At 36.9% G+C, this 11,360-nt stretch overlaps 2 protein-coding genes across 3 annotated transcripts; one reads left to right on the forward strand and one right to left on the reverse strand.

The window, feature by feature from the left end:
- The first annotated feature begins 2,127 nt into the window (after positions 1 to 2,127).
- LOC139147998 (uncharacterized) lies at positions 2,128 to 5,979 on the forward strand. 2 transcript variants are annotated; one of them, XM_070719253.1, is made up of 4 exons: positions 2,128 to 2,253; positions 3,218 to 3,482; positions 3,804 to 3,934; positions 4,271 to 5,979. In XM_070719253.1, the coding sequence occupies exons 1-4, from the start codon at positions 2,191 to 2,193 to the stop codon at positions 5,468 to 5,470; spliced, it is 1,659 nt and encodes a 552-aa protein (XP_070575354.1). In that variant the 5' UTR covers positions 2,128 to 2,190; the 3' UTR covers positions 5,471 to 5,979. The 2 variants fall into 2 exon arrangements, with proteins under 2 accessions (XP_070575354.1, XP_070575355.1); XM_070719254.1 differs by lacking the exon at positions 2,128 to 2,253 and adding an exon at positions 2,605 to 2,832.
- Positions 5,980 to 6,324: 345 nt separating this feature from the next.
- Positions 6,325 to 11,121, reverse strand: LOC139147999 (uncharacterized). The gene is made up of 3 exons (XM_070719255.1): positions 11,107 to 11,121; positions 8,996 to 9,146; positions 6,325 to 8,449 (listed from the first exon to the last, which is right to left on the reverse strand). The coding sequence occupies exon 3, from the start codon at positions 8,381 to 8,383 to the stop codon at positions 7,376 to 7,378; it is 1,008 nt and encodes a 335-aa protein (XP_070575356.1). The 5' UTR covers positions 8,384 to 8,449; positions 8,996 to 9,146; positions 11,107 to 11,121; the 3' UTR covers positions 6,325 to 7,375.
- Positions 11,122 to 11,360: the final 239 nt, after the last annotated feature.

The following is an 11,360-nucleotide window of genomic DNA, read 5'->3' on the forward strand; positions in this document are numbered from 1 at the left end:
CACGTGACCTCAATGACCTTTGACCTCAAATATACATATTTGTCCACAACTCAGTAACCACAAGTGCTACACCCTTCATATTTGGTATGATAGGACACCTTATGACACCATATATTGTACCTCATTAATTGTGTGCATATCTTATTTTGAGCGAGCCAATAGAGCTAGAGGTCTGATTTTTGGTATATAGGAATAACTTAGCAATACAATTATTTTGACAAAATGTCACGTGACCTCAATGACCTTTGACCTCAAATATATATATTTGTCCACAACTCAGTAACCACAAGTGCTACACGCTTCATATTTGGTATGATGGGACACCTTATGACACCACATATTGTACCTCATTAATTATGCGCATATCTAATTCTGAGCAAGCCAATAGAGCTGGATGTCCAATTTTTGGTATATAGGGATAACTATAGGGTAGATCTCTAAATATGCCCATCTAAATATTAGACATCTACCATCGAGAACAAAAGAAATTTGCTGTAATTTGAATATTTAAGGAGTTTAAGCAATTTCCACTATAAATAAAGAACCCCTGCCTCAAACTCCACAAAAGTTGCTAGACATATTTTGCCGTGGTCATGCCATTGCTTCGTTTAATAACCAGTTAATCAAATGCCTAATTGACAGGAGGAAATTCAAGACCATATTTAAATAGTAGTATATATTGTCCTCAAAATTACTCTATCACGGCCCAAGTACTCATTGCCTTCAGCAATACTGCCTTGTTATTATTATTATTATTATTATTATTATTATGAAATGGACTCCAGAAACGCGTCGTGTAGGTGTGTTCTCACTACCGCCGCCAGTACTAGCGCCATCTATCGGCCACTTCGCACGACTGTGAGCAGGCCGCTCAGACAGAAATTGTCCGATGTTAATTCTAGTCATGTCATGTACCTTCCCCCAAATTTAGAAAGTTCACGGTATACATGGAAATTTACCGTAATTCATGTCTTTAAAGTGGAGGTACACCGTTATAGTATACCCAAGTGGTAACTATTTGTGTTAGACTGCGGAAGAAACCGAACTCAGATTTCAATTGTTCAAAATCTTGAAATAAGAGAGAAAACGTATTTCTCGTATCCGATCTAAAGCTTGCAATCTTGCTTACATTTCCTTTCGTTTTATTAGGAAACGATATTTTTGAACAATGTGCAAGCCACTTCGGAAGTTTCAAGCTCTTTAATGGAATAACTCTTATGCCTGTGAATTTTTCTGTTTTGTCTCGAACGAAAAATATTGATAAAAATCAAGCAAGGAAAAAGGTTTTTAAAATGTAACAATCCCCTACCCTGTCGTAAACTGAGGAAACCTTCGCTTGATTTTTGTGGAACGGAATTTCCTGTAGGGCTTTGAAAGCTCGCCAGTTCCGAACTGTTGGAAGACAGTCTCGCAGTCTCCTGATCTGTCGAAATGCCAGATATTTCGACTAGAGTGAATCCTCACACCCGACGGGTATGAGCTGATTTCGCCGAACCGTATGACCCCTACTTGCCGGTTGATTATAGGTATAGATGAATGAGGGTTATCAATCTTACCAGCGAAGGGTACACCGACAAGCACAGAGACAGAAAGACGGGCAGTAAGACAAACAGACAGAGAGAGACAGAATACAACGGCAGCATTCACACGGAGAAGTCCATATTGAGCGGCTTTCGGCTCTGCGCCTCCTACCTAGACAGACAGAGACGGCAAGTCTTTAAAATGGGCTAATATGTGTACATCATTGTGCATGCGCTCCATCATATCCAGCCTCGTCCCAGTTCGCGCTGTCCCGGCTCTCAACGAGAAATGGATACTGTAAATAAACGCAATTTTGCTCGGAGAAAATGACAGCCATGCAGAGTGAGTTGACAGTTGTTTTATTACGCTGACTCCTGTCGAGCTTGAATTCATGCCTTCAGATGAACCTTTTAAGAAATACTTCTGCAGGGACATGAAATTGCGACGTATTTCACTGCATTCACAAACATTTAACAGCCACCATAAGAGGGACCAAATCAATTTACACTTTATGCATTTGTCATCAATTTATCTCGTACTTGTCACAGAATCCACTTCTAATGTTTAACCTTACAAATATTTACGGCCCTCATGTTCACGCAATAGTCGAGTTTCGAGATCCTCGCGAGATGAGCGAAAACGAGGCTGAGGTTGGCCAGCTGGTTTGCAATGAATACAACCATGGCCGCCGTTGAACTTAGATGCTCACCGTTCCCGGAGGGAGTTACAAAGGTAAGCAGTGTTTCTCAATCAAATAAATTTAGTGCTGTTGAAATGATTATCATGTAAGAAGTTTTAGCAAAGTCTTCTTAAGTTTGCTAAAAGAAAACGCGCTATTTATTCGTACTTCTGTACATCAACACAGACGGTTTGGTTTCGACAGAACGAATCTTGATTTGATGACATTTTGCCGCGTCACAAACCAGCAGACGACACATAATTTCGTGAAAGTTGATTGCAACTAAATTGACGACACATTTTCAATTATTTTGGAGTATTTAAGATCGATATAAGGAGTAGACTGTATATAATATCAAGGTAATGGCACACTCTTCGAGGTCATATTCTCGATGGAGTACGAGTATGTATGGTACACAGGTTATGGTAACGTTGCTTGGATAGTCGTTCGAGGCCGGCGGCCGCAGGTCGCCGTTTACTTCTTCCAAGTAAACGGCGACCTGCGGCCGCCCGCCTCGAACGACTATCCAAGCAACGTTACGATAACCTGTGGTATGGTATGGTGTTGGTAGGCCCATCTGATGCTCGACCACTGCCACGATACTGCCGCGGGCATGTGTGCTGGTATACTAGGTAACTGTCAGTGTCACAGCAAGCGCTTGGCTCGCTCTACGATGCGTGTGTTCCTGTGACCACAGGGTACAGATAGTGAATCGATTACTTTTAGTAGCTGAGGTCTTAAGTCTTGCAGGTGGTATTCTGACGTTTTTCTGCCTGATACATTCAGGCTTTGATTTCGAGGACTTTCATATCCAATTTGAATTTGTTCTTTATTGTCATGCTGATAAAATCGCAATCTCACAACCAGCTGCACTCAGTTTGAAGTAAAATAATCATAATTAAGTTGTAGTTGTTTTTTTTACGTTTTCGTGATATTTAGATGTTATACAAACGCAGCAAACCATTATTATTATTATTATTATTATTATTATTAATCTTACTGTTATTATCTTCACAGAAAACGAGAATCAGCAGAGGAAGACAGTGCTGTGCTTATGGTTGTGTAAATACGGCCAGGGACAGCCAAGGAAATTCAACTGGAATCCACCTGTTTAGGTTTCCTCTTAAGCCTTCCATGAAGAATATATGGTGCAGCAAGATATGCCGGCAAGATGGGCGAGATGGTTTTAAAGTCACTAAGTCAACAGTGATATGCCATAAGCATTTCAAAAAGGAAGATATAGCAGTTTCTCTTGGAGCTAAAATTTGGAAATTGAAACCAGGTATGAGTAAAATAATTCCAGTCATTATATATTTTTGAAAAAAAATTAAATAGTGTTTAATAGATAGGTAAAAAACTATTATGTATGACAGTATTTGATCTAGACATGCTGAAAATCTTTTGGTTGACAAGATTTTGTGTAATTCTTTATTTATGGACATTTTTCAAACAAAGGTTTTGCTGTTGTGAACTTGGAGTATGCATATACACTATTTATATTTTAAATTATGTTGTAATTTTCACTAATTGATGGTCATTCATGTTATAGATATGAAACATATTATTTGGTTTGGTTTATACATCAATCTGTACATTTCCATAGGAGCTGTCCCTGAGTCTGTCCTGTCAGAAGGTAAAAGTGTTGGTCGTAAAAAACCAAGACAGAGAATTACAGCAGAAGAAAAACCTAAAGCAGTTAGACGATTACATTTTGAACATTCAACAGATAGAAAGGTAAGCATATAAATATTGTATAACATTCATCAATAATGTATCCCATGATTCAAATATAGATAATCATCAAAAGTGCTGATTTATGGTAACCATCAAATTGACCAAATTCTATTCTTTAAAAACTTTTTGTTTCTTTTATGGATACTATTATAATGATATATTAGGCAATCTGATACAATGTATACGTATTGTTTCTTTATTAAGCAAACAATCTGAAAGTTGCTTCGCGTCGTACACAGACATCATTGGTCATCATCCAAGTATATCAAATGTATTAATTGATTTTTGTTTATGTAACCATCTGAAAAATTATCTCATTCTCTTCATATTTTTCAGATATTTTTCAGAGATGCTTCTGTACAGACTGACACTCAAGATATCAAACCACATCCACCCCATATTGAAGACCATTCTTATTCTTTTACAAAGCCGTCTTACCTTGATACCATTGATTTGTGTAAAGAGTATATTTTATGTTTAGAGAAAAAACTGTCAGAGTGCACTACAGAGATTCAGATGTTGAAATGTAAACTTGGGCATATGCAGATTGAATTAGATGAGTTTAAAAATAGAAAATTTTGTGTTGATAATTTTAAAGATGATGATGCAATCCAATTTTATACTGGTTTTCAAAATTATGCGAGTTTTTATGCCTTTTTTCACTATCTTGAACCAAAAGCCAAAAAATTGCAGTATTGGAAAGGTGAGAGACAGATGAAAGCATCCATGCCTTATCAAGATCATTCCAAGTCAAAACCTGGACCAAAACGTAAGCTTAGCTTATTAGATGAGTTTTTTATGGTACTAGTAAGATGTAAAGTTGGATTGTTTGTGAAGGACTTGGCTGACCGATTTGGCATTTCCCCATCTGCTGTATCAAAGATATTTACAACCTGGATAATTTTCCTTTCTCATGAGCTTTTGCTATTGTTTCCTTTTCCTTCTCAGTTCTCTGTAAGAAAGAATATTCCTGATGCATATGAACTTTATCCTACAACACGTGTCATAATTGATTGCACAGAATTCTTTATTGAGGTTCCTTCTTCCATGCTTGCACAGTCACAAACTTGGTCATCTTATAAGCACCATAATACTTGGAAAGTTTTGGTTGGAATTTCCCCAAATGGTCAAGTTATATTTGTTTCTGATTTGTGGGGTGGGAGGGTCTCAGATTACAGAATCACTAGGGACTGTGGCATCCTCGAAAAACTAGATGAAGGAGATAACATTATGGCTGACAGGGGGTTTGAAATTAGGGATATCTTACCACCTGGTATAACGCTGAACATACCTCCATTTAAAGGGGACCGTGCCCAACTAAGTTCTAAGGAAGTATCAGATACCATCAACATTGCAAGTGTCAGGATTCATGTTGAAAGAGCTATAGGGAGAATTAAAAATTATCATATCCTAAATGGAGTCATCCCCCTCTCACTTAAACACATTATCAATGAATTAGTTATAGTATGTTCCTATTTGACAAACTTCCTACCCCCTTTACTTCTACCCAAATCAATTGCCCCTAAACAGATCTAGAAACGTGTCATATTCATAAAATCCCTGTCTGGTGTCAGCCTATATTCTGTATAAATGTCACTCACCTTATCACTGTCAGCCAATACTTCAAAAGGTCACTCACCTTATCACTGTCAGCCAATACAAAATGTCACTCACCTTATCACTGTCAGCCAATACTTCAAAAGGTCACTCACCTTATCACTGTCAGCCAATACTTCAAAATGTCACTCACCTTATCACTGTCAGCCAATACTTCAAAATGTCACTCACCTTATCACTGTCGGCCAATACTTCAAAATGTCACTCACCTTATCACTGTCAGCCAATACTTCAAAATGTCACTCACCTTATCACTGTCAGCCAATACTTCAAAAGGTCACTCACCTTATCACTGTCAGCCAATACTTCAAAATGTCACTCACCTTGTCACTGTCAGCCAATACTTCAAAAGGTCACTCACCTTATCACTGTCAGCCAATACTTCAAAAGGTCACTCACCTTATCACTGTCAGCCAATACTTCAAAATGTCACTCACCTTATCACTGTCAGCCAATACTTCAAAAGGTCACTCACCTGATCACTGTCAGCCAATACTTCAAAATGTCAGCCAATACTTCAAAATGTCACTCACCTTATCACTGTCAGCCAATACTTCAAAATGTCACTCACCTTATCACTGTCAGCCAATACTTCAAATGTTAGTCAATCTATCACTGTGAGCAAGTACTTCAAAATGTTGGTCACCTTATAACTATTAATCATACTTCAAAATGTCAGTCGATATTCCAGTGAACTTGTTTATTGTCAGTGAGAACTTAAGTTTCATCAAAAATCATTTTTCTCAGGAATGAATACAAGGCAGGAGTCTGTGTTCCATTTTAACTGTACAACTATTTTGTACAACTTTATTCTACAATATTATGATATTGCTGATGGAAAATTGTAAGAATGAACTCTGACTTCTTACCAATCAATGTTCTTGTCATAAAAATACTGTGAGAGAATAGTTGACATTGCATTTTCTACTTACAGATTTACAGAAATAAATAATAGTCAAGAAATCATGTCTCTGGTTGATTTTACCCCTTATGCACCTGTTTCTTTGGGATGGCCTAAATTTCACCTGACTTGAGTTAGCTAGAGTAAAACCAGCATGATTCACGACAACCACACATAAGTTTTAACACTGCATGTAAGATTATCCCATATATATTAGACTGTATATTTTGTGTACTAAATACTGCCATAATAGACTGAGACACAACGGAAACAAAAATGGCGTCCTTGTATGGCTCTTCTGTCTGTCTGTCTGTCTGTCTGTATCCATCTGTCTCTGCCTGTCATTTCTCCATGACCCTGGCTGAAATATTTGCAATTAACTTACGTGTCTGACAGGCAGAGCTGACCAAGCCAGAATACCTAAACAACGCCAGAGGTTTGGAAATATTTTAGCCAGGATCATACAGAAAGAATGGACAGAGGCAAACAGATACAGAAAGCAGGATCAAAAAATACATTGAGACACTTTCTGTTGGTCTACCTGACTCTGTGTAAGCTGTACAATTCTCATTGTAAGGGTGGTCTGACATTGTGATATATCTTCTCACAATATCCTTCTGAATCAGATACGAATATCATGCTGTGAACATTTGGTATACAATAGTTCCAATATCAAGATATGCATGCTTACAACATTCCAGACTTGAATCTGCAACAAGCCAAAAGGAGTAAATTTGATTGTATATACAAATATGCTGAAAAATCTTTTGCAAAAATAAACCTTATGGAAGAAGTACAAACAGTAAAAATCTGCTTTTCAGTTCATCTCACAATATACAATGTTAAAAGTGTCGATAAAAAGCAGTCTTGCTCAAAGAGTTCAAAGATCGTACAGAGCACAGTAAGTACGTGTATAACATCAATTAGGGCGCATATGGTTCCCAACCCATATTTTTATACAGACAAAGCCCCCTTTCAACTCTCTTTGTTAGAATTTCAGGATAAATAGCCCTTCGATAAAAATAATCCACTGCAGGCAGACATGTTTTGCACCAGTCTCTGTCAAAATAAATTCTTTGAATAAACAATGACATTTCTTCACCAAAGAAAATGACAAAATCAACACACTTAATTCCTGTACAATACATTTGCCCCTGTATTTGATGCCAGTAAGCATGGTTAGATTTCAAGCGGGCACCTTCCTCACCTATCTTAAGACAGAATGATTTGTCCCTGCATGCCTGTTCAACTGTCATACCTGCTTTTGATGAAGGGCATTTGCATTCAAGTATCACTTCTCCTTCTGGATCTCCCTTCACAAGGCCATCAATACTTGCACCCAAATATGGCTTTTCTAAACTTACCCATAAACCAATTTTCTCAACACAAACATCAAGACCCATTTGGTTATTCATTTCAATATATTTTTTGATTGCAATACTTTCATACAAATTGCCATATTTCATAGCAGTTGTTTTGATATCTGTATATAATATATTTCTTAGATATTTTGATGGTTCAACTTTACATTTTATTGCAACACCAAAATTAGATGCAGTGAGCTTTGTTTTTCTTATGTGTACCCATTCTTTTGAATGTGATTGTTTTTTTGTTTTTAGTTTTATGTCATTTACTTCTTCACTTGATATTTTAATATTATTGACTTGATAATCAACCATGTCCTTAAATTCTGCTGAGCTGATGTCATAGTCATCACTGAAAGGCATGGTGACATGGGTGGAGTCATCGACAGTGATAGGAACATTTGCTTCAGTGCACTCTAAACGTTGATGGGGATGAATGTCATGAAACAGAAAGAATGATGATGAGGGCAAACACTGCTGTAATGTGTTGCACAAATCTGGAAATCTTTCACCAAGTTGACGATCCTGAGGTGCCCTGACATCATATCTGGCAGATGACTGACACATCAACTTTCCTGTCCTGCCATAATGTGGCTGAAATATGGTGATTTCATTCAAGGGTTTTGGGTCAACCTATAATAGACAAAACAGAAAAATTCGCTCTTTTAACACACCATGGGGATATATATTAAAGTCACAGTTCCATAGTCAGGTTTTACAAAAATGATATCATTAAATTCTAAATGGCTAATTGCACCACAGCACTGGTCTTGAATGGGTAGAGTGTTGTTAACTTGTTTGAGGGCCAAAGTATAGTGTACTGCTGGAGAATTTCTCACTCAAGCCTTTCGCTGCAATCATGATTGGAAAAAAAAGCAAAAAACAATCTCATTAAAGACTGAATATGGTAGATTTAGCTTTGTCTTAGCAATTGACTGTGAAATCTTCCATGCTGTAAGTTTGTAGATGACCATTTTTGGTTTGCTTACAAAATACCAGTTGTTTACAAACAAAAACTCTGTTACCAGTGCTCATTAACATAGTTTCATTGCATAATGTGTTAATGTGTTTGGTATTGCACTGCAATGCAGATACGTATGATAAGCACATGCTCCAATGCAAGTACCGGTACACTGTTTGTAATAATAAACAACACTACACTGATTGAGATAAGCATACCTTGAGATTCCTGGGTACTACCCACACTGACAATCTTGAAGTACATGATAAGGGCTCTGGATGATCATGAAGGCCACGTCTGTGAAAGTCTTCAAGAGCAAACAGAACACCACCAACATGTGAACATTTTCCAAGTCCATGATTTCCACGCCTATAAACATACAGGATAAAGTAAGCTCATACTGTACAGCAAAATGCTTAACAATTTTCCAAGTTTACACAATGACACCATAGACATAAACTTGCTACTTTAGCCAGGGCTGTACCTGCACTGCCTTGACTCAAGCAACAGCTCTTAAAAATGATACAAATTATATTGTAACACACTTCATCAAAACTCCCCGGTATGATATATGAATTTATGGTCACATGGTAAACATCATTTTGATGTTGAAATATGCAGTTCAAGTTACCAATTCACAGTTTCCACAATCAACAGTCAAAAACTATTGACTGGGGAAGTTTGAAATTGCTGTCTACATATGCACACACTCTGAAATATGTAAAGAAGATGGAAAGAGTGGTGATAGCAAAGGAACTTCTCAATTTTTAGGTGAAGACATTTGATGAGGTGTGTTACAAAACATATTGACTGGCCATAATTATGTAAAATTATACATTCGTTTTCCCTCTGACCTTAGAGCTGCCCCAAAACAGTCCATTTCCTTCTGTTAATGGCTACATGAACCAGATTGTTTTGGGGAGAGTCTAAAGTCCTCGGGCAGCAAACATGCTGTTACCCTCATGGCCAATCAATATGTGATCAATACAACATCAAACACAATACTCTATATTTTGATTGTGGAATTACTCAGATACAAGCTCTAGGCTAGCTCTAATATTCTAGCATGCACATTACCTATGTTTACACTTTGACACTGTACAGACAATAACGAAAAAAGATCAAGAAAATAACAAGTATCAGAACTACCATCAGAACTACAATTATCATGTTTTAAGTGAAAATATGCCAACAATAGCTTATTTTCTATCTTCGGTATTTAACTGTCATGTGCATCAACTGCAATTTCTACAATTTCAGGAATAGCGGAACTGTTGGCATGTTGTAGGGAGTGGCACAAGAAATTGAAGTTGTTGCATAAATAACAATCTAACTGATAGAGTCAAAGGTTACAGCAACTCTCTCTCTGTAACATTATGAGTACTAGATAAATATTCAATATGAAACTTTTCAACTTGTTAAACTAAAAATCGGTAGAAACTAAAACAGGATAAGAGAGATAAATCACTGAAATAAGATACCCAAATAAAAAGTATAAATTCTAACTTATGGATACTTAAAAACATAATAATGATAACATGACTAATATGACATATGGGACTGGCAGCTGCTCATGTTGATAATCTTAAATCTTTTTGTTTTGTGTATCATCAGTTATATTTTTTAAAAATGCATTAAGGCACATGCCTTAATATCTATGTTATCATGGCACACTGAGATCAACCTTGGCAACAAGGAGAAACTGCATTTGATAAACAAAAGAAAAAGGATTATAAAATGAAATCAACAGTTACAGTTACTGTCCCTGTGGTTTAATCAGTTACCCTGCTGGACATTCACAAGCTGCCTTGACAACTTCTCCTGAGCTCAGTGAAAAGACAAGCATCGCCATGTACGGCTTTGTTTTCATCGAGGGTATCACTTTAGCTTTCACATATTTATGATGATCTTTTGACAAAACTTGAATATCTTTAATGTTGCCTTCATAGAAGTATTTATATGATTTAAGTCTCTTATATTTAATTCTGCCAATGTCAAGTTTATTCATACTATATCTTCTCGTCTTTATAACTAAATATTCATAGAGCTGAATAAATGTCAGTGGTGGAACCTCTCTTAAGTCACTACACCATCTTTCTCCAACTGTCTCCTTTAACATATCTTCATATGTAACATCCCTGCTGATATCTAAGTCATGTGGATTTCCAGCACTACAATCACCTACAGTACATAGCACTGCATAAGCCCTCAATACAAGATCTGCTTTTCTACACTTGGGTGGACAGTTGCAATCACCATTTTCCTTCAGCAAGGCTCTAAGCTGTTTCACATTTAACTGTTTAATGTCATACAATGAAGAAACACAAACCTGTCCCTCCATTGCTGTCAGTGTCTGGCTGATATCACTCTGGGAGGCCATACTGCTGTCACTGTTCTAGAAAAATTCAGTACAAACACAGTTACTCCACAAATGACAAAAACAGCAAACTCATCAATTTCATCTCAAAAATACATCTGACTCTGACCGAACATTTTTTGAAGAGGATGATTGGGGATAAAAATAAAACCCCAAAAAACATAACGATTGAGTTGGTTATACACTGTCTGAAGTGACATACATGT

Source organism: Ptychodera flava, chromosome 13 (assembly GCF_041260155.1).
Source record: "Ptychodera flava strain L36383 chromosome 13, AS_Pfla_20210202, whole genome shotgun sequence".
Lineage (NCBI taxonomy): Eukaryota > Metazoa > Hemichordata > Enteropneusta > Ptychoderidae > Ptychodera > Ptychodera flava.